The following is a 22,815-nucleotide window of genomic DNA, read 5'->3' on the forward strand; positions in this document are numbered from 1 at the left end:
TTGCAGTTGCCTGTTGGAATCAAGCAGCCCTTGGCTGGCGTGCAGCAGCCAGCTGACGTAACCCAAACCCACGCCAGGAGATCAGCGGCAAACAGTCCCTGCTGGGGCAATTCAGGCCAGGACTAACACCTAGAGATCCCGTTCTCAGGCGTGGGAGGGGAACTGGTCATAGCAGGTTAAGCCCACTGGTCAAGTACAGAATACCCACCCTAGTAGAGCCGTGTGTGGATACAATTTCATGAGCAAGGCCGCTTGGATGGCACCACACCTTGATATGTGTGCTGGGGATCTTGTCTAGACTACTGTCCTGCCCCACTGGGGCATCGCGGTGCCTGCAGTCTGGGCTGGAGCCTTCCTCATACGTCCCCTTCAATGCCTGGGAGATACTGCAGGAATACTGGGCTGGATCAGCACCTGCTGAAGAGGAATGTGTGTAACAGTCCCAATGTCCCAATTCCAGTTTAGAGTTTAAACCAACAAAACGATTGGAACTGATGCTTGACAACAGGTTATCTGATTAGAGTCCCTCTTTCTCCACGTCCTGCGAATATTGCTCATCTTTAATCCATACTAATGCACTGAACACCCGATGTCTTTGCGGCGTGTTTGTGGATGCCATTCTTTCAGTCTGGGCTGCAGTTAAACTCTTTTATCTTGCTCCAGATTAAATTGTTCATGTTCCCAGCTACTTGGGAAACTGTCATCAGCGGCACCAAATCCCCAAAATTTTGTTGTGAAGTGTTTGACTAACGCAGTGCTTCAGTAACCGAAAGCTGCTGCTACCCTGCATCAAATGCCGGGCAGCGGTGGGAAATGTCTCTCCTTCTACAGCCAAGCTGGTCGACGTTGGCACAAGGCTGTCCAGAAGGCATATGCAGGTATGAAGTTCCTGTTCTCTGCTGTTCGGTCTGTAACTCTGTTTATACTCTGTTCTTGATCGTCTTTTTCTATATTGTCCTGCTTACTCATTTTGTGGGTATGTATTTCATATCCATATTCCTTTCCATAATGATCAGAGTACTTTGCAAGCAGCTACACCTAATTGTAAATACAGACTCGAGTCCAGCAAGAGTGTCTCTAGAGAGGGCTCAGTTTACAGCGCAGGCCAGTTGAAGACCCCTCTCCCCCACGTAGCTTACGGCATTTGAAATTGTGTTGAGTGGAGGCTTTTCCCTGTACCTGCGGTGCCAGCTGTGCGTTGGGCTGCCTTTGGCTTTCGGGGTGGAACAGGACGGGTAGGAGAGCAGAGACATGTTTATTTTTAAATCTTTGAATGCCAACTGCAAATTTGGCTCCTTAAATGACTTCACCTCAGTCTCCGTAGGCAGAAGGGTGGTTCTGTGTGGGATCAGGTGGATACGGGCTTGCTTAAGCAGAGGCTGGTGTGCCCTCTAGTGTGTTATTTATTATTAAAGAGCAGCAAGCTTTGGAGAGCCCAGCTTCTCCCCAGCCAGGCCAAGATCTATCAAACACACTCCTAGGCTGCCAATGCAATACAGTAGCTGTGTTTTGTTAATTAATTGACTCCCAACTTTGCCCAGCTGGCTGTGTTGTGAATAGCTGGGGTGCAGGACCTTGGCCTTGTTGAACCTCAGGAGGTTCACACAGTCCCGCTTCTCTAGCTTGTCCAGAGCCCTCTGGATGACACCCTGACCAGCTTGTCAGCTGCCCCACTCAGCTTGGTGTCATCTGTAAACCTGCTGAGGGTGTGTTCAATCTCACTGTCTATGTCATTGATGAAGATATTAAGCAGCATTGGTCCTAGTACGGACCCTGGAGGGACACCACTTGTCACTGGTCTCCATTTGGACATCGAGCCGTTGACTGCTAAATCCAGAGCTGCCCTCAGATCCAAACAAGGCAAGAGGATTGAATGAGGGCACACTCTTCCCGGCTTCCTGCAAGCCCAGGGCCTGCCCTGTCTGACTTGGATGAGCTGAAACTACGCCTGTGTCTCCTCCTTGCCAAAAAAAAGAGTTTCAGGCAAGCATATGCAAGCCGGGGCTGAGCCACCAGCGCCTTCCCTGTACCTTTTGCCACAGGAGCTGGATATCTGTGACCTGGAAAGATCTCAGTGCTCTGTCTCCAGTGCCAGATGCCGTGCTGGAGCACAACAGACCCCAGGACAGAACTGACAGGATGCGAGGCTACGCTGTTGGTGACCCTGTGGATGACGAGCCAGGGAGAGGGGAGCCAGCACCTCCCCTGCTCTGCAGCTGGAGCTGCAGCCCTGACACAGCAAAGGACAGAGCCCTCCACGTCCCCACACACAGAGCAAAGGGCGCGGGAGCAGGTCCCTTCTTTCAGCTGCTGTTTAGCTGGTAAATCCTTTGGACAAGGGCTGCATCTGGGTCTGTCTGCGCAGCATTTAGCATAATGAAATCCTACTCCTTGTTACAGCGCCAAGTCCTCTTCAATGCCAGCAGCTTTATAGCCTCACTGTCTTCCTTCCCAACTCCACAGAGTTGTACAGCTGGAAAAACCTCGTATTTCCCATGGCGGCTCCTTTATTTCTACAAACAGTGAACACAATTAAGCCCAGAAAAAGTCTTGGGTATTTTGTAACAAAACTCGTCCAACCAGAAGTATTTAACTGACCCATTTCTTTTTATTTTTTTTTTAATAAAAAACAGTCATCAGCCTGGGGCAACACAGAGTTATAATTTTCACCTGGACAAATGAGAGCTGCATCCCACCCTGTATCTATGAGAGAAGAAGCTGGAAAGCTGACAGTTGTGTGACAACCACCCCTCCACGTGACATGAAGAGCAGCCGAGAGCACGTGTTGCAAGTGGGCTCAGGAGACTGGGTTTGTACAGATGAAAAAGCCCCCCAGGGTGGGGAACTGCTCGCACACAGAGCGATGAAATCAGCAGCAGCAAAGTTTGTCCTGGCTCAGACCCCAGTGGAGTGTCTGGATGGAAACCTGCCCCCACCCCCCTGCTTTCTGCACAGCCCTGGCCACGCTCAGCACTGTCACTCATAATAGACAAAGGAAAAATCCCAAAATCCTACTCTGTTTGGATGCTTTTTTAGGCGTGCCAAGCTGCGATGATTGATGTATTTCACAAACTTCATAGTTTCCCTGTCTCTATAAACTAAGGCCAAGCAGTTTTCTTCTGGATTCACTGTCAACAACTAGAAGAAAGGAAAACAGGGAGGAAATTATGTTCATAAAAATGGCTTTGACATCATTCCTAAGAAGAAACAAAATTGTTTCAAAAGCCAGAACAGAGTCTGGTGTTAGAAAATGAATGAGGTCACTATTTTTCTTTCAACACCCCTTAACCCAAAGCATCTACGAGGCAGCAAGGTTCATTTGAAGGGATTCTGGTTGTCTTATCAGCCTGACTGCTCAGTGCTCTCACCAATCCTGTTGTGAAGGTGACATTAGTGAAAACCACTGCCCTGGAAAAGCCTCATCCAGGTGCAGGGGTATCAGGCCCTGTCAGTGCCGGAGTCAAAGCTTTATGATGAACACTCGCCTCTTGAAGCTGGAGCCAGAGCTACACCCATGAGCTGTAATTCAGGCTCCAGTGTGAAACCCAGCACCCTCAGGATTATGTTAGCATTATGACAAGCTAATTATATCTCCCCACCCTCAATAATTTTACCTAATTTGCAGCTACCAACTGAGGCCCTTACCTCTTCATCTTCACCTTTAGCGATGTAGGAAGTAAAGCCACCATATTCTGGATCCCAGTCTTAAAACAGAAAAGAAAGAATCTTAGGAAGTTCAGCACGGCCCAGGCTCCACGCAGCCTTCCTGGTGATGCAGTTTTTCCACCCCACTCCCCACAGTTACTGGGTACAGGATGGTTCCTGGCTCACCGCCTCCCAGTCTATTTTCTCAAATCAGAAACAACTTGAAGCAGAAGTGCTGGGATTGCCTTTTACCACTGCGGGGCCGTTTCTTGTTGCCTGGCTCTCTTTTCCTCATATGTGGAGCAGTTTTGCCTTAGCAGATATGCAAAAGGATTTCAGTGTAATCACTGCTATGTGCCAAGTGGTTTCAGCCACGCGTCCTGAGCTCAGCTCACCCAAAATGCTTATGTTTTGATTTTTATTTTCACTGCTATCTAACTAGCAATCAGCCTAGAATGTCCAGACATGTCTAAAGTAACACGTGGAAGCCCTGGGCTTTGTGAGTTGGAGGCGGTGATAATTTTGATGAGAAAAGGTGTGAAATGGAACACTTTCAGCCACTCTCCACCGTGCCCAGAGCCGCTGCTCAGGGAGGGGAAGAGGCCTGGGAGACGCAGCCTTTCCCTCTGCCCAAGCGCCACCCCCTGGCTCCAACCGGGAAGGTCAAAGCTGATCCCAAGGCCACAGTCCCACTCTGTGTCTAAGAACTACTGAAATGAGAGCTTATGCAGAAGGACGGACTAGGATAAAGCCTAGAGAGTCCTTCTGCGTAGGAAAAAGCAAGGCAATTTTGGCTGTTGTAGCACTGCTGAGAATCCAGAAGAGCTTCCCTTAGGCAGACCTCGTAAGGCGAGTCTGACATCTCCATTTTGCCCACCTACCCTCACAGCCACAGAAGAAGAGCAGGTCGAGAGCAAATTCTGTTGCTTGGGAGTCATGGACGAGAGTGTAGTGCCTGTGGGTCCAGCGCCTCAGCTCCCCGGCACACATCGGGGTTCCTGAGCCTAAGAGAGGGAACAAACCAGGGAAGACAATGAAGCTCTACAGTCACTGCCGCCTGCTGAGCTCAAGGCATGGAGAGCAAGCTCCTGCCCTGCCAGAGCTGCTTTTGCCAGCCCCAGCAAAGTGGAAAAGGAAGGAGAAGTAAAAACACAGGCCTTGTGTTTACTGCTTTTCTAGAGGGGGTTCTTAAGTGAAGTCCTTTGACTGACGTGGGAAGGCCCAGGTTTGCTCTTTGAAAGGGGCCAAGTTGTGATGCGCTTTGGTTCACCAGTTCCTCCTCTCATTTTGTTTTGTGGTTCTTTTTGTCTCCCACATTTGCAGTAGTGCTCCAGACTTCAAGAGCCAGCAATCCATCTGCTCCTGAAGTACTGAGACTACTAGATGCTTCAGTGAAGAAGGACACTGCTCGGAACTCCCTCCTTCATGTGCCATCCCAGGAGGTACGTCAGAATCTGGGAATCCTTTTATTTCCACACTGCTCTAGCTCAGTTTTCAATCCATGCAGCCCCAAAGTATGCCCTCCTCAGGTGTGAGTTTGAAATCACGTGGCAGGAACACGGCAGATAGAAGAGGGAAAATATCTGCTATGGAAATCAGGAAAACAAACCCTTTGTACCAGGTAACTCTGCTGGCAGGACTTGTGGTAGGACTTGTTTTTTTTATTACCTTTTATTCCATTGTCCAGGAACTCAACTGACTCAACGCAAAATACACATTTTCAAAAATTCTACCTTTAAACTTCCAAGCCACTATTTTAAATAAAAAGCACTAATCCATGAATCCAAAATTAATCTTATTTTTTATAGCAATGATACCTCACTGCTGACAACAAAGTGGTTATTTAGGCTGGCAGCATTTTCTGAGAGGTTAAACTGTAATTTTGGGTATCGGTTTTCTTATTCTAATTGTCTTTACTTCTGATCTGTTCACTCTCTTTCTTTTGATTTGGCCTCATACAAGAATCTACTTGATGTGAAGCAGGAGTCTTAACTAGTGGCAAGAGATTACTGGGCTATTATTTAACACCTCCTCACCCACCCGCTAACTACTACAGAAGTTCCACAAAGGCTTAAGTCTGTTCCAAAACGCTTCTTCAAGTCAGTCATTACTTAATTCTAAATTCTTTTGCAATGGTCACTTATTTTGGATACTCGGTCTGACATCTTCAAGTCCCGTGTTTGTGCTGGTGCCTCATGCTGGCTGCAGCACAAGGTGAAATGCTAGTTCCGTGAAAATTACTGGGAATTCTGCTGCTGACATCCTTAATGTCAAGATTTTGCTTAAGTCTCTTCACACTGCAGCTGCTGAACTTACCATTCTGCGTCTCGCCGTCTCGTGCTTCAGGGGTGTCATCAGGCTCGTCTGGCTGACGGGGATCGCTGTCAGCCTGTTGTTCAGCCTCTTCCTGCTCAGGTTTGGGGCTGCTGTGCCCAGCAGTGTCTGCTGCCCTTCCTTCCCCGGCATCTTCATCCTCGTCAGAGGGAGCCAGAAAGTGCAGCTTTAGGCCAGTGAAGTTGGAAAGAAGTAAAAACAAGGCCTCAGAGCGCAAGAACTGCAGGAATCCCTTCAGGACATCAGGGAGGCTGTCTTCCTCTGCTGTCTCATAGAGCCTGAAAGAGCGGAGAACCTTTCAGTAGAGAATCAGCATTGGAGAACCAACAAAGACCACGTCCATGGGCACAGCATCAACTGGGGCAGCCTCACAGCAGTTCCTGCTTGGCCTGATCACTAGGTGCAGGTCTTTGTCTTTCCCTACCTTTTATTGGCAGGCCCCCGGATACTCCACCGGATGTCTTTGTTCTCCAAAGCTTCACACAGTAGCTGGTATTTCTCTTTCTAGGAGAGAGAGAGATAGTGCAGAAGGTTTAATATTTAGCTCCCAGGTCTCCTTTGGTGTGTGAGAAGCAGCCATCCTCTGCTCTCAGGTAAGGTACTCTTAACTTTTTTGAGGTGCTTAAGAACTGCTGAACTGAGGGCACAGCCTAGGTGGGCATCGTGTCTTTTCAATGCCAGTGACCAACAGGTATCAAATGCTATTTGATTGTCTGCTGGGTGAGAACGCAGTTTCACTGAGACATGGACACGTAGTAAACCAGATGTAAATCAGCCTTGAGACATAAAATCGTTACGAATCATTTGTTTCACACTCAGGTTGAGTCCCCCAAGTGCTAAACTGTGAGAGCTGAGGGACAAGGAAGGACACTGTGGTCACCACAAGGCAGGTATGCAGGAAGGATGCAATATGTTTCCATCCTTCTGCTTTGCTTATTGCTGGAAACAAGAATGTTGAAGCAGAGTGTTTGATGTTTGATGAGTCCCTCAGCACTGTACAGGCAGGCAGAGGGCATCCATCCACATCATCACAGAACAGCTGAGGTTGGAAGGGAGCTCTAGAGGTCATCTGGTCCATTCCCCTTTAGGGAGCGGAGCTAGAAGATGCTTTAGTTAACAGCCACACGACCAAGCGCCTTCCCAGCCTGCAGGACATGTGCTACCTGCCAGCCCTGTGACTTGTCCTGGCAGACCACATCAGATTGAACCACTGCACTCACCTTAAGAAAATCCTTCAGGAGAATTTCTGATCGCTCTTCAAATTCCTCCTGGATTTGAGCTTGGGAGTCCATGTCCAAATAAATGAGATTGATCCACTCATAGAGAATTTCATGCTGGAAAGAAAATGGATTTGAATGCTGAATTTGCAAAAGTAAAAAGGATTCCTCAATTCCCCCTCCCCCAGCTGGCCACAGGGCTTGATTCCTCCACATGCTCACTCCATTCCTTTCCTTTTTTTTAAAGGCACCACAAGTATTTGCTGCATCCTCTACACTGTCTTAGATATGCAAAACGTACAGGCAAAGAAGATACACAAGAAAGAAACCAGCTACAAATTCACAGACAGAAAACAAAAAAAGAGGATGGGCCGAGTTAAAGCATCCCCAAGCATCAGTGCATCCCATAACAGGTATAAAGGATACAGAAATGCAGATAAGCGTATCTAGGCTCGTTACTCACATCATAGGGGATGTGCGGGCTCCTGGGCAAGGGAGCTTCGATGTGGCGTGCGGGTCTGACTTTTGATGGGCCGTGAAACCAGCCACTCACGGACAAGCGGCACTTCTCCTCAGACAGAACTTCTGATACCTGGAACAGCATTGAGCAGCACGTTACTGTTCAGGCTATAAAATGTTTAAGGACCAGGTGAAGGCCCATCACAGGGGATGGACTTGGCTCCAGAGAGCCTGCTGCACACACACAGAGAAGTCAGACGAGGGTGGTCCAGCTGGATTATTCTTGGCTTACAGAGAGACGGCTAAAGCAAACTTTGACACACAAGTCAATTGTACATTTCCAGAATCCCAATCCAAGTTTTTACTCCAAGCTCCCAACAGAATCTACTCCCTCTCTCTGAGAGCTTTGAGTCATCCTGTTATTAAAAGTAATCATGTTTTATTTTTCTACCATTTATGCTGTTGAAGAACCACCTACCCTAGGCTGCAGAAATTGGTTGTCACAGCTTAACCTGGAAACTCAGAAAACACTGAGCACCTGTGGGCCGCAGCAGACTGTACGTCTCTACTTTTCTGTCTTTTACCTTTTAAAAAGTGCTGAAATACCAGCCATCGTGAAGGGCGTTTGCTCACTACCTTCAGCTCTTTGTCTATCTGTCAGACTAAGAGCAGCCTCTCTATCCTGGCATTAACCTGGCCTGTGGAAACCCTTGGTTTTTGCACAGTGATGGCTGCTGTTAAATCCTGATTTCATCAAATCAAGCAGAGGTGAACTGGGCTAAAATGACTAATTTCACATTCTAGGGTGCTGCATGAAGAGGGAGCCATGACCTTATGACTGCTTGCAAGCCACAAACTGTTGCAGATTTTTGAATAGCACATAAAGACTGCACTGGTTTTGTTTTGTTTTGTTTTGTTTAGGACAGTCTGATGGAACAGGAGGAAGAAACACAGCTCATTCTAAAAAGGTTCTGTCTCTTACTGTTTGGTGCAAAGCTATAGTGGCCCTTTCCTTGCATAACTTAGAGGTGTTCTAGGTTATTCGGAATGAAATTGAATCCTGTATCACTTGGGATATGGAAATCAGAAGAATGCCTGGTATTAGAAGCTCACGGACCCACTCCACTCGGCAAACACCCACAGCTTTATTTTCTGTCTCCTGAAGAAACATACACCATGAAGGCCAAAACGTGGAGATCTCTTAGGAAGTACTGACTCTGCCCAGTGACTGAGAGGGATTTAAGGCTGACAGGCACTGTGAAGGTTTTGCATCAGTTTGATCCTCGTATCGTCTGTATTGGTGATTTGCAGGCTCTATGCTTTACGGATGAAAGGGTCAGAGACACGTTTCAGTGGTTCAGCAGACACTCCAGGCACAACCAGTGAGGCCCAGGTCTGAGAAGCTTTGATTGACAGCACTCCCAGGTAAGCTTAATGCTTATTTTAGAAAGAATTTTATTACTTAATCTGTGTTTCTTGCCTGTGTTAATAGTATCACAGACACCACACAGGACTCTGAATAGCACTGACGCATGGGATTAAGTTTAGGTCAGTGGGAGGCAGTCACAAGGTGAAGTGCAACATGGACTTTTACAACAAGATTTAATCACTACCTGGAAACAATTAGGGCAGTGACCAAGTAGATACTTCTGTTAATTAATTGTAAGACATAAATGACACAAAAATGAACACCTAAGCAGTCTAGGTGAAGACATGCCCAACCTCCATCATTGATCTTCCTCTCCGCCCTTCTGCTCTTTGGCCCTGTTTGTTACATCCGTGCTGTTCTCAAGTACACAGGAGTTCTAGATGTCAGACAAGTGTTGGGATCATGCAGTTCCACAGATTCTACACCCTGTTCCCAGGTATCTTCCTGACAGGTGCCACAAAGTGCCACTTAACCACGTCAGCATTTCTGCCTCATGTCTGTGTTACCGAAGGGCAAAGCCACATCTGGGTAGTGCCCCTACTGGCAAGGTGACATGTTGGGAAGCTCTTTGGGAGCAAAGCCACGGCATCTGTGTGAAAAATGTGAGCTAGTTTAAAATAAGCAAATAAACAAAAATCTCTCTCATCACCACAGCCAAGAGCGCAGCAGTGGCTCACCAGGACAGCGACACAAAGTAGAAATGGAAGTTTTTTCTTCTCCCAGGATGATGAAGCTAGACTGACAGTTTACAGTGGGCTCTGTCAGTTCTTGTCCCTGCCTTTAACACACAGCACGTACCACGAGCACCCCTCCCTCCTCCTCCTCAGGACTGAAATAACACAGAGAAAGAATAACCACAACAATGAGAATCAAACAACGAACAAGAGACAGCTCCTTGCCTGGTGGAAAGAGACTGGAGACACTTCAAAGAAAACCAGCGTGTTCCACGAAGGCACTAATGACTTGACAATTTGCTGTGGCTGAAAGTGTTCTGAGGAGGAAGAAAACATACTCTGGTTAAGGCGTGAACTGCGACTCTCTAGAAACTGCTGTTTCTCTCTGACTTCATGATGTTGCAACTGGCAAGACACCTGGGTATAAGGGATGGAGCTCAGAGCAAGGGCTCGGTGAGGAATCAGTGGGCTTCTGCTACTGGAAAGGGGAGTTATCTCCATCACTTTAGAGCTCCAGGCACAGTTACTGGCATTGCTTCCACCCTGCCTCCACTCTTGACTATTGAAAAAAATATGGAAAAAAAGGATTCCCCTCTTCACTACCTTCTCATGTTTCTCTGCTGTCACCCATTGCCTGCAAAGCTCACTACGGCCCATCTCTAAGGTGCAAACTTGACCTACGCATCAGCTTCCCTGGACAAAGAGGAACTTCTTTATCTCCCTGGTACTGTTTGAGGAGAAAGGTGCTGCAAGGGATGCAGAAACTCCATCTTTTTCAGCCCCTGGAGGCTGAACTCCCAAGCACTTACCATCCGTGCTATAAAGGTCCAGCGTTCCCCCGTCACTTTTCTCCCAGGGCGGCACGAGGTACAGGATGAAAGCGATTCTCCGACCTTCCAGCTCATCGTCGTGACACAGCAAGACATCTGCAATTACACACGTTTTGCTGCAGTAGCACCTTCCCAGTAAACCCATGATTCATTCCAATGGCTGCTTCCCAGCTTTGTCCCCGTAGGATACAACAAGAAAAAACATGTCCTTTCCAGGAACTGTATTTTCACTCGTCAGCATCACAAGCCCAAGATTTGCAAGATTAACTTCTGCGGGATCTCATGGCAATTGGTGGCTCAGCCCACTCTCAAGGTACAGTTATAACTCATCATCCTCCCCTCTGCAGATGTCGCTGGGCAGAGTGGACAGGTTCCTGACTGAAATAATGATTCAAAATCTGACTCCTAAGTACAGAACTGCCCTTTGAATAGGTTTGTTGCTGGCCACACCTCAAATCCCTTGCTCAGCTTTGTGCCCCTCACTATAACAAAAGCATTGAGGGTCTGGAGTGTGTCCAGAGAAGGGAACGGAGCTGGGGAAGGGGCTGGAGCCCAGGGATTCTGGGGAGCAGCTGAGGGACCTGGGGCTGTTTAGTCTGGAGAAGAGGAGGCTGAGAGGAGACCTCATCACTCTTCACAGCTTCCAGAAAGGAGGTTGCAGCGAGGTGGGCCCTGGTCTCTTCAACCAACTAACAAGTGAAAGGACAAGAGGAAATGGCCTCAAGTTGTGCTACGAGGAGGTTCTGACTGGATATAAGGAAAACTTTCTTTACTGAAAGAGTGGTGAAGGACTGGAAGAGGCTGCCCAAGGCAGTGGCGGAGTCACCATCTCTGGAGGGGTTCAGAAAGCATGCAGGTGTGGAATTTTGGGACATGGTTCAATAGGCACAGCGGTGCTGGGCTGGCAGTTGGACCGGATGCTTAGGGGTCTTTTTCAACCTAAACGTTTCTATGGTTCTGAAAAGATTTTTAAAAAGTAGAATTGACAGCAGTAAAAATTTTCCCCTTCCTACAGTGGTTTTTCATGACTAAAAGGGCAGAGGCAGCTGTGACCTGGGCTCACCAAGGTGTTGTTTTAGTTGAAGTTCACATCCTCAACATTTGGAAGCTGAACAAGTTGCTCTGCCAACATGGAAGCAGGCATGCAAACATGGGCTGAACATTGGGCTCAGTTAAAGCCATCAGCATTGTAACTACAGCAACAGCTTTTCCACAATTGGCACTTCATTTTCTGGGATTTTGATTTGCTGCTGATAGCTCCTAGGACCCCCTGGAACTAGAAAGGGGTTGGGATGGGTTATGCAGTCAGGTATTCTGTACTCAATTTGTTTCCTGCGCACTCACAGAAGTTTTAGGGAAAGGATCACTTATGGACTGACCGGTATATTCATATTTAGCACAGGAGATGTCAATAGTTTGGTCCAGCTCAATCTGGGTCACAGCAGAAAGCCACACTCGGAATTCTTCACACAGAGCGTGCCTGAGAAGACAAGCACAAGGTAAGTGTCTTGTGTTGTAAAACCGATTACTATAGTTTAGTATCTCCCTCCCAGCTATTTCAACAGTTAGAGGTGCTGTTCCTGCCACAGACACTGTATTCCTGTAGGACCACAGAGGAACTGGCCAGGAAACTAGCTCAGCATTCACAGCCTGGCTGACAATGAGTAGCAGTGACTGTGAAACCTGTTGCATGGGGAAGAGATGAGCATTTCAGCAGTGATGGTGATACCAAAAATGCCAGCAAATAAAACTCTAAGACTCGTTTTGGAGTTTTAGAAAACAAGCATTCTGTATCAGACCTGGGCAATGTGAGGAAGTGATCTCCATCAGTCGTGCGCAGGGAGGCAAGAGCTGGGGACAGCAGAGATATCCCACTTATAGGTGTATGAATTAATCTTCCTAGAAATCTTATGCATATTCTATTACTTTCCATGGTCTAATTTTAATGCTATTATGAACTTCACAACAATCAAATCCCTGCTGACGTGGAGCTGGCTCCAGCTCTGCCTGACCTTGCATTTGAGATGGGGAAAGGCTGCAAACAGAGGTGGTTAGAGCAGAGACAGCTGCTCAGCGCAGAACACACTGAAAACACAGCGTTATAATCTCCAAAGAATGAAGATTGGGACACCCTGCTTGGAAGAAAACATGCGATCAGAGGGACATTCTGTCTAGCTTTCAATAAAATGCAATTAGTTAGATGAAACTTTAGATGAAATCACATTTTTTTTTGTACTAGAGCTACTCCTCGTGCCCAGGGAGCCCCGCGGCTGCCTCATTTCGCACTGCTCGGAGGAAAACCGCCGGCAACGGGGCTTCATCCCTCGGGGACCGGTTCCCCCCGCAGCCCCTCGCCCTCCCCGGGCACCGCTTTACCTGAGGGCGGCGAGATGGGGCTCGGGGCTCGCCGCCAGCTCCCGGGACTGCGGCGGGAGAGAAGAGGGGGTGTCAGTGAGGGCGGCGGGGCGGTGGGGGAGAGCGGCGGGGGCGGCGCGGGCCCCACCTGCCGCAGCGAGAGGAGGTCGTTCCGCCGCCCGACGAAGCCGAGACCCAGCAGCTCGTCCCGCAGCTCCTCCGCGAAGCCCGGCGCCGCCAGGAAGCCGGGGATGAGGCCGTGCGGGAACGGGCCCGGCTCCACCGCCGCCGCCTCTGCAAGGGAAACGCCACCGGTGAGGGGAGGGGGGGGGGGGGGGCAGGAGGAGCGGGGCCGCTACCCCGGGGGGGGCGAACACGGCTCTACCGTGGCGGAGCGGCTCCCCACCGCCCCACGCCGCCGCCGCCCGCTCCCGCAGCGCCGCGTCCCCGAGGGCGGCGCTGAGCTCGGCCCGAGCCTCCCGCTTTCCCCGCTTCGGCCCCGCCGCGGCCGCCGCGGCCCTGCGCCGCTTGGCGCCCATGGCTGGGCCCCCTTCACGGCGCTGCCGGACTACAGCTCCCAGCAGCCCCCGCGCCGGTCACGTGGCCGCGGGAGAAGGGCCAATAGGAACGGAACGCCTGGTGACGTACCCGCCCCGTGGGACTACAGCTCCCAGCAGCCTCAATAGCAGATAGCGTCATGGGACTACAGCTCCCAGCGGCCCCCGCGCCGGTCACGTGGACGCCGGGCGAAGGGCCACTAAGAATGGGGCGCCTGGTGACGTAGTCCCCCCCTTGGGACTACAGCTCCCAGCAGACTCCGCGCCGCTCCAGCGACCTGTCGCATTGCGCCGCGGGCCAATAAGAGCGGAGCAGCAGCGCTGTGGGACTACAACTCCCGGCAGCCCCCGCGCCGCGCAACGGACCAATAGCATCGCACGGGCGGCAGAGCCGCGTCCTGCTAGCCAATAAGGGAGGAGCAGGCTGTGGTCGGAGAACCAGCGGTACTACAACTCCCATCAGCCACTGCGGCGCCCAGCGGACCAATCGCATCGCGCGGGGGGCGGGGCAGCGTCCTGCTGGCCAATAAGGAGGGAGCGCGCGCCGGAAGCGCGTTCCGCGTTTCCGGCGGGGGGGAGGGGTCCGGCCTGGCGGGGCCGTTGATGGCGGAGGCCATTCCTGCCGCTGAGCTCTGAGCGCGCCCTCGCCGCCTCCCGCCATGTCCGTGGTGCCGCCCAACCGCTCGCAGACCGGCTGGCCCCGCGGGGTGAACCAGTTCGGGAACAAGTACATCCAGCAGACCAAGCCGCTCACGCTGGAGAGGACCATCAACCTGTGAGCGCCGGCCTGAGGCGGGGGGAGCCGGGGCTCCGCGGCTCTGGGGCGGCACGGTCGGAGCCCTGCGGGAGCTCCGGGGGTGGGAGGCTGTTTGTCGTGGTTCCGGAGAAAAGAATCGAGAGGAAACGCGGTTATCGGCGTCGGGTTTTTAAAAGTATGGGTACAAGGAGAGTGATCCGAGGGCTGGAACAGCTCCCGTGCGAGGACAGGCTGAGAGAGTTGGTGTTGTTCAGCCTGGAGAAGAGAAGGCTCTGAGGAGACCTTAGAGCAGCTTCCAGGACTGAAAGGGGCTCCAGGAAAGCTGGGGAGGGGCTCTGGATCAGGGAGCGCAGGGACAGGACTAGGGGAAGCGGTTTTAAGCTGCAAGAGGGGCGGTTGAGATGAGATCTGAGGAAGAAATGTTTTCCTGTGAGGGTGGGAAGGCGCTGGCCCAGGTTGCCCAGAGCAGTGGTGGCTGCCCCATCCCTGGAGGGGTTCCAGGCCAGGTTGGATGGAGCTTGGAGCCCCTGATCCAGTGGGAGGTGTCTCTGCCCGTGACAGGGGGTTTGGAACTGAATGGGCTTTGAGCTTAGTCTCTTCCAGCTCAAACCATTCTATGATTCTATGCGTAGACCTATCTACCCATCTTTCTATAGTGTGGAGTAATATAATAGTTTATTATTACAACTATTAGTGTGTTTAAAAATGGGAATAAATGGTAAAATATATTTAGATTTTCTAAGCTATAACTGAAGATGGAGGATTTGCTAATGAATTATTCTGAGGTTAGGAAAGTGGTTATTTCAGCTCACTTGTGTATGTGAAAACGGGCTCCAACAACTGTAGCTGGCTTGTGATTTTGCAACTGTAAAACATGTGAAAAATTTGATAGGGAGGAAAAATTTGAGGGTGAGAAGAGTGTGTGCTACTAAAGCTTGACGTGATTAAGTACTGGGTAAGGAATGTAAGATGAGATGCATCTCAAGCAAAGCGTTCACCATGAAATCATACAATTGTGGAGTGGTTTAGCTTGGAAGTGACCTTAAATTCCAGCCAGTTCTATCCCCCTGCCATGGGCAGGGACACCACCCACTCAATCAGGTTGCTCCAAGCCCCATCCAACCTGGCCTTGAACACCTCCAGGGATGGGGCAGCAACCACTGCTCGGGGCAGCCTGAGTCAGGACCTCCCCTCCCTCACAGCAAAACATTTCTTCCTAATAGATAATCTAAATTGGTCATTTATTCTACGAATTCAGTTGCTGTCTGCCACAAGTCAGTGAAGCTCTGGTGATCATTCCTTACTCTTCTGCCCAGAACCCCCTTTCGTCTCCCTCTTTGACTTAACCTACTGATCCTGCCTTCCCTCTAGGCCTTGTGCCAGCAGATCTTCAGATTTCTTGGGTTTTGTTGTATTATAGCATTTTCCTGTGGCGCTTCATGCTCTCTAGGACTGACCAATTTGTTGCCTAAGCATTCCTTTCTTTTCTGGCTCTCTTCATTCCTTCCTGCCTGGGGAAATCTCTCACGTTTCCACTGTATTGTTGCCAGAGCATGCAGAGCTCCAGCAACTGGCCCAGCAGAATGGTCTGCTCAGACTCTGGCTCTCACCCCAGGCTCCCAGCCTGTACTTAGGTCCTCAGCATTCTCTTCTGCTGTGGTCCAGATGTCTGATTTTCCGTTTGAAAGCAAAACCATTTCCAACAGTATAGTTCTCAGGCACTTTATTACTTCTGCAGAACCCTCCCCTGCCGTCTTGTGCAGCTTCCTTCCTTCCCAGCTGAGTTTTTCTCCCCTGTCCCTTCCCCAGTTCCTTGCAGAGCCTCAGCTGCCTTTTCTCTGAGGTGTAAGGATTGAAGAGAGGGTGGCTGCTGACTAACAGCTGCTGCTGGTTCTTCTAGACTTCTTCCCTTTTGAATCAGCAATAACGTCTGTATTGTAGTGTGGATCTTCGTGTGCAGGGGTCCTGTAGGTGACAGACAAAAACTTCTAGCCCAGCACACACTATGAAGAAGTTCCCATTCCTTAAGTGCAGAAGGTTCTGCCTCAGAGCAGGGTAGATCACTGTGTCGCAGTGATTTAAATTTAGATTTCTTTTTACGCAGTAACATTTTTTTTCTCCTTGTAGGTATCCCCTGACGAATTACACATTTGGGACAAAGGAGCCCCTGTATGAGAAGGACAGTTCGGTGGCAGCTCGGTTTCAGCGGATGAGGGAAGAGTTTGACAAGATTGGCATGAGACGGACGGTGGAAGGCGTTCTGATTGTACACGAGCACAGGCTGCCCCACGTGCTGCTGCTGCAGCTGGGCACAACGTTTTTCAAGCTGTAAGTATCTGCTGCTTGAATGTCACTTTAAGTTTAACTTTATCGATGCAAACCGGTAAACATCTGGGCTAGAGGCTAAAGTTTGGTTAACTGATACGTGTTTTGAATGTAATTCAGTTCTTGCAAAGACTTGATCTAGGAAAACCCTTTTTGAGTGGTGGGATTTTCATCTAGTCTATTTATCTGACTCTGTTTATGAGTGAAGTGAATTAGTTTTGAACTGACTGGAAAACTTAGTTATGATGCTTCGCCGCAGTAGATTCCTGTTTAAAACTTGTTGGAATCATAGAATGCCCTGAGTTGGAAGGGACCCACAAAGATCATTGCGTCCAAATTCTGTCCCTGCACAGGACAACCCCAGCATTAACACCGTGTGTCTGAGGATGTTGTCCAAATAATTCTGGAATATTGTCAGGCTTGATGCTGTGACAGCTTCCCTGGGGAGCTGTTCCAGGGCTCCACCACTCTTCATGAGAAGAACCTTTTCCTAACATTCATTCTAAGCCTCCCCCGGCACATCTTCCTGCCATCCCCTCGGGTCCAGAGAGGAGCTCAGTGCCTGCTGCTCCACCTCCCCTTGTGAGGAAGCTGTGAGCTGTGATGAGATCTTGCCTCGGTGTCCTCCAGGCTGAACAGACCAAATGACTTTAGCCACTCATACAACTTCTCCTCTAAACCCTTCACCATCTTTGCGGCCTTTGGACACTCTCCAGTGACTCTGTGCTTGTGCTATGGCCACAAAAATGAGAAAGTGAAACTTAATGCGTAATCGTCAGTAAATGTGGAATAATATCTGTTTGTAAACTACTGGTTGAGCTGGGGACAGGAGGAAAGGTAGAATTTGAGGAAATTGCTGCAGATTATCTTGTGATTGTTGCTGCCAGAGTAAAGTTTTGGTGTTTGGATCATACGGTTGTAGTGCTGGTGGCAGTGCATGTTTTTTTTTTTTTAAACTGGGTGAGCTAGGCTTTTCATTACTTATCCTGTTTGTGTTGTTCTTCTTACGTTTTTAACACATACATTGTTCTCAAGTGTGTGTGTGTGAAATATAATTTTATATCCTGATTCTTTTTTGACTTCTTGATTCGGAGGAATCAAGAAGTTGATTAGTGTTGAGCCTATATTCTTAGGTTTTGTGAAGTTTTGTGAAACGCTGTAATGACGACAGTGTGCTTTTAGATGTTTTCATTAACTTCACATCAAATGCAGGATGGTTCTCCACATCAGGTTTATTTTCTGCTTCCCTGTGTCCTGCAGTGAGTGCTGCTATTGGAATAAGAACAAATACGGTCGGTGTTTACAAGTGTTTCCTCAACTTCTGATGCTTTTATTATTGTTAAAACTTTATCTTTTAAGTGTCCCGGTTATTATCATGTGAGGAAGTTGTGGCCGCCCCATCCCTGGAGGTGTTCAGGATCGGGTTGGATGGGGCCTTGAGCAACCTGATCAGTGGGAGGTGTCCCGGCCCACGGCAGGGGGTTGGAACTGGATGGGCGTTAAGATCCCTTCCAACCCAAACCATTCTGTGATTCTAGGATATTGTTGTACTTTGTCCTGCTGGAGTTCAAGTATTTTATACAGTGGTGTTTTTTAAGGGATGTGTAATAGGCATTTTATTTATAGTTTTGGTGATGGCTATCCTACTGCCTTCAAACTCAGAACTTCTGACTGAAGGGCCTTGAGTGAATTTGTAACTCTCTGCCTGGAAGTATGTCCAAACTTACCTGTGAAAGTCTGGCAATGCAATAAAAGGTAACTTGTTGTTAATTATTCATTATTTTAACAGACCTGGTGGTGAACTCAATCCAGGAGAAGATGAGGTAGAAGGGCTCAAACGCTTAATGACGGAGGTCTGTTTTCTTCCACTACTTTGCTGTACTGGAATGTTGGATTCTTTTAGAATTAACAGAAGAAGCCAAAGCTTTAGAGTAGTCTCCTTATTGCTATTGTGATGTCCTCAGGTAGTTAACGAATAAAGCAGAACGTTTTTATTTTATCACCTGATGAATACTTGCCTTTGGGATAGTCTTCCCGATGCACCAATTAACCTGCCATGCTCTCTTCATAACCTGAAGTAATTCAGTTGGGGAGCATAATGTTGCATTTTGTTCTTCTCATTGGCCTGTCGGGACTCAGTTCAGCTGAGTACAGCATGGAATTTGAAGTGGTTTTTAAGTGCTCGTGCCTTGCCAGGTGAGGCTTTTGCTAAAAAATGTCACTTGATACAAATGTACTCTAAATTAAAAGCTGTTCCAGAGCAGCTCTGAACTACGTCAGACCCTTCTTAGAGCAAGTCTCTTCATTTCTAAAACAATTGACATGGGGTATTTGAAGTTCTAACTGTAACTGGATCTTTGCTAGATACTGGGCCGTCAGGACGGTGTTCAGCAAGACTGGGTGATCGATGACTGCATTGGTAACTGGTGGAGACCCAACTTTGAACCGCCACAGGTGATTACTCATGTTGTCTTTCATCTTTTTCAGTAAAGAATTGATTGTTCTTCCAAAAGCCTTCAACCTACCAGTAGGGCTTTTACCTGCTGCATGAGCAATTATTTTTTTCTGTTTTTTATCTATTTCACCTCCTTTCTGTGGCTGAAACTACAGATTGTCTTCTGGAAACTCCCCCCCATCTCTCTCCGCACTCATGCTGTTGGATTAGAAGCCACTAGCTGTGATAGCTCCCAGTCTGGTGCTGAGCCAGGCATACCATTTAAATTCCTGGTTTAGCCACAATGGAACTCTTGTGCTGCTGCATATGGGACAGACACCCTGTGAATAAAATTAGTTTACTGTATTTCTAAATGCTTTAACACTGAGAATATGTACTCAGTTTGCTGTTACGTGTTTCTGTCTCGTTTTAACTACACGAGTACTGGTGCCTCTGCAGATCCTGTTGATAGCTGGGCCAGCAACAGCATTCCTTTCTGAGTACTTATAAGAGTGGTTTTCATTATTTGATGCTGTGAAAGAAGAAAACGTGACACATTGAAAGCCTGCGCAGTGCTTGATAATTTATGAAGTAGCACTTGAGACTGCACAGTATTTTGAGATCTGTACAACTGATGCTTATTGTTTTCCTTCCAGTATCCTTATATCCCAGCTCATATTACAAAACCAAAAGAGCATAAAAAGCTTTTCTTGGTCCAGCTTCAAGAAAAGGGTGAGTGTTTGTTTGTGACAAAAGATTGGATTTATAACAACGTTTAAATGCTTATGTTTCATGTGAGTAAATGTGGTAGCAACTTTCTGTTCATATGCTTGCGGTTGTTTATAATTGATCACTAAGAGTTAAACACTAATATCAGTTTTGAAGGTAGGTGATCCTTTGAATGGTGGTGCCTAGTAAGTGCTCGTTCCTCCTCCTGCATCAGCATATGTACGGCATATGAACCCCGTATTTAATAAGTAAAGGAAGAAACTCTTATACTGTAGTGCTGTCTTGTTTTGGGGTGTGGAAGGAGGTGATGCCTTGGCTGAATGCATGGTTGTTTTTTCTTATTAATCAACTTGTATTTGGTTTTAGCTTTGTTTGCAGTCCCAAAAAATTACAAGCTGGTCGCTGCCCCGTTGTTTGAGCTCTATGACAATGCACCAGGATATGGACCCATTATTTCCAGCCTTCCTCAACTTTTGAGCAGGTATATTGTGATGTATTTGTATTATAGTTCTCAGGACCACATTTGCTGTGGGACACTAGAGCAAAGTTAGGCACTACAGAAACCAGCTGTGAAGAGATTGTAGCTGTCCCAAAGGGCTTAGAACCTACCTCAGACAAGATACGATGGACAGCTTAGAGGCACTGATGACAACTTGATAGCGCCAAAGTTCTATCTCACAGTTGTACCGAAGGAAAATGTGGAAGGTGATACTGTGGGTGAAGCTAAGGAGTAGCTTCTTGTAAATGTTAGGGACGATGTGAGAGTAAAAGCCAAGCTGTGTTTGCAGCACTGAGTTAGGTGTACTTGTTAACAAAGCTTTGTGCTGATTAAACCTGGTGGGTTTTTTGGACTCTGTGTAGCAGAGTTTATAACGTGTAACGTGTTGATAACATGAGTATCTGCAGGGACAGCTGTATTAGTACTTCCTTTTCCCAACGTATGCACTCTTTCGCTTTCTTAACTGAAAATACCCTGTACCTTGGGCTGAGCTGGTTTCTGTTTCAGCAAGTGTTCAGGAATGCTAGGCATCCCACAGCCAGTCAGCTGTTTCTCAGGGCAGTACTTCTGTCATCCACCTACTTGGATGAAGAGAGCCTGTCAGCAGAGTGCCAGCACTGGTATTGCCCATAGCAAGCTGGTATCCAGCTCTGTTTTTTCCTCTATCCAGTCCACTGTTGGCAGTTGTAGTTGTGGGGGCTTTCTCTCCCCCTTGCTCCTAAGGACAGCGGATACTTTCTCCCAAGTACCAACAAAAATGCTGGCTATTATGCAGCCAAATGCCAGTTCCGTACCAGTGCAACACACGCATCCACAGGACAGGCATCTGGAAGCTGAGACGGATACTTGCTGTGTGAATGCTCTTTGTTGTGAAACTGTGTAGAGAGGAATTAGATCTGTTGAGTGTGTCTGTATGTCAGCCCTGGAGTCTGTGAAGTTGGTCCTGGCAGCAGAAATGCTCTGGAAGAGTTGCTGATGGGTGAATGTAACTCACTGGCATTTTCGTATCTATGAAGCTCTCGTAAGAAAGAAAATATTAATAATTCTTCTACAACTTGATGTGCAATGCTAGTATCTCATTGGCTGTTAAAAATGATGCTTCCTGCTGTACTATGAAAGTGTTATTTAAAAAATACACTTTTGTTCTGTGAGATGGAGGCTTATCAAGAGCAGAAACAAAGCATTCGCTTATTAATTTAAAAATGTCACTTGCTGTAATCCTTTTAATTTTAGGTTCAACTTTATTTACAACTGAATTCCTGCATACCTGAAGAGTCTGACATAAGAAGCCGTCTCTGTGAGCACAGCTTTAAGAAGTGGAGAAACCAATAGGTGTGATGCAAGGATTTTTTTAATGTCATTCTTTTCCTGAAGGCCACTCAACTTTTTGTTGTATGATAGAGAATTGAATTGCAGTTGTTTAGGTATAGGATGCAGTGTGATACCAGTGTGTTAATCCCTTACTTGTGATACTCACCAGATTTTTTTTTTGTACAACATTAAACAAAATGTTTAAGATTCTGTTTGTCTTGGGCTTGTGGGTTTTTCTTGCTTTAATTGCCTCCTACTTTTAGGTACGTATTTTAAACTTTATTACTTTCCTTAAGGAATACAGAAGATTTTGGGAACAAGAAGAGGACCTAAACTGTTCAGACACGGGTGGGAACACCGGGTCCTGTGGGGCTGTGTCATAGAATCATCATGTTGTGGAAAAGATCTCTTGGATCATTGAGTCCAACCTTTCCTACCTGCCACTAAACTGTGTCCCTGAGCCCCTCATCCACCCGTCTTTTAAACACATGGGTATGGGGACTCAACTGCCTCCCTAGGCAGCCTCTGCAAGGGCCCGATGCCCCTTTCTGTGAAAAATTTCTTTCTGATGTCCAGTCTGAACCTCCCCTGTCGCAACTTGAGGCCATTGCCCCTTGTCCTGTCACTTGGAAGAAGAGGACAGCACCTTCCTTTGTACAACTTGGACTACAACAAAAGAAGCATGGCCAGCAGGTCCGGGGAGGTGAATCTGCCCCTCTTCTTTTGTGAGACCTCCTCTGGAGTACTGTGTTCAGTTCTGGAATCCTCAATGCAAGAAGGATATGGAGCTGTTGGAAAGGGTCCAGAGGAGGCTACAAAGACGATCTCAGGGCTGGAGCACCTCCCGTGTGAGAACAGGCTGAGAGAGTTGGGGTTGTTCAGCTTGGAGATGAGAAGGCTCTGAGGAGACCTTAGAGCAGCTTCCAGGGGAGGTCCAAGTTTAACATCAGGAAAAAATATTTCATGGAAAGGGTCATTGGGCGCTGGAACAGGCTCCCCAGGGAGGTGGTTGAGTCACCTTCCCTGGAGGTGTTTAAGGGACAGGTGGATGAGGTGCTGAGGGTCATGGTTTAGTGATTGATGGGAATGGTTGGACTTGATGATCTGGTGGGTCTTTTCCAACCTGGTGATTCTATGATCTAGTGGGAGGTGTCCCTGCCTGTGGCAGTGGGGCTGGAACTAGATGATCTTCAGGCTCCCTTCCAACCCAAACTATTCTATGAACCTCCTTTCAGGTAGCTGTAGAGAGCAACACGGCCT

The 22,815-nt window shown here is 48.1% G+C and overlaps 3 protein-coding genes across 4 annotated transcripts in view; 2 read left to right on the forward strand and 1 right to left on the reverse strand.

Moving 5' to 3' along the window:
• AMFR (autocrine motility factor receptor) overlaps positions 1-22,815 on the forward strand; it is a 414,702-nt gene that overhangs the window by 362,967 nt on the left and 28,920 nt on the right. The gene's annotated exons all lie outside the window — the stretch shown is intronic.
• Positions 2,572-13,482, reverse strand: OGFOD1 (2-oxoglutarate and iron dependent oxygenase domain containing 1). Of its 2 annotated transcripts, none has more exons than XM_069868691.1 (13): positions 13,329-13,482; positions 13,092-13,237; positions 12,965-13,011; positions 11,968-12,068; positions 10,568-10,684; positions 9,984-10,075; positions 7,660-7,788; positions 7,200-7,313; positions 6,404-6,483; positions 5,962-6,257; positions 4,527-4,649; positions 3,646-3,704; positions 2,572-3,138 (listed from the first exon to the last, which is right to left on the reverse strand). In XM_069868691.1, exons 1-13 carry the CDS (start codon positions 13,480-13,482, stop codon positions 2,977-2,979), a joined length of 1,620 nt encoding a protein of 539 aa, XP_069724792.1. In that variant the 3' UTR covers positions 2,572-2,976. The 2 variants fall into 2 exon arrangements, with proteins under 2 accessions (XP_069724792.1, XP_069724793.1); XM_069868692.1 differs by having other exon boundaries at positions 3,003-3,138; positions 4,523-4,649.
• On the forward strand, positions 14,078-21,765 carry NUDT21 (nudix hydrolase 21). The gene is made up of 7 exons (XM_069868714.1): positions 14,078-14,275; positions 16,385-16,585; positions 18,372-18,435; positions 18,947-19,036; positions 19,673-19,748; positions 20,112-20,226; positions 21,478-21,765. The coding sequence occupies exons 1-7, from the start codon at positions 14,160-14,162 to the stop codon at positions 21,497-21,499; spliced, it is 684 nt and encodes a 227-aa protein (XP_069724815.1). The 5' UTR covers positions 14,078-14,159; the 3' UTR covers positions 21,500-21,765.

Source organism: Phaenicophaeus curvirostris, chromosome 14 (assembly GCF_032191515.1).
Source record: "Phaenicophaeus curvirostris isolate KB17595 chromosome 14, BPBGC_Pcur_1.0, whole genome shotgun sequence".
Taxonomy (NCBI): Eukaryota; Metazoa; Chordata; class Aves; order Cuculiformes; family Cuculidae; genus Phaenicophaeus; species Phaenicophaeus curvirostris.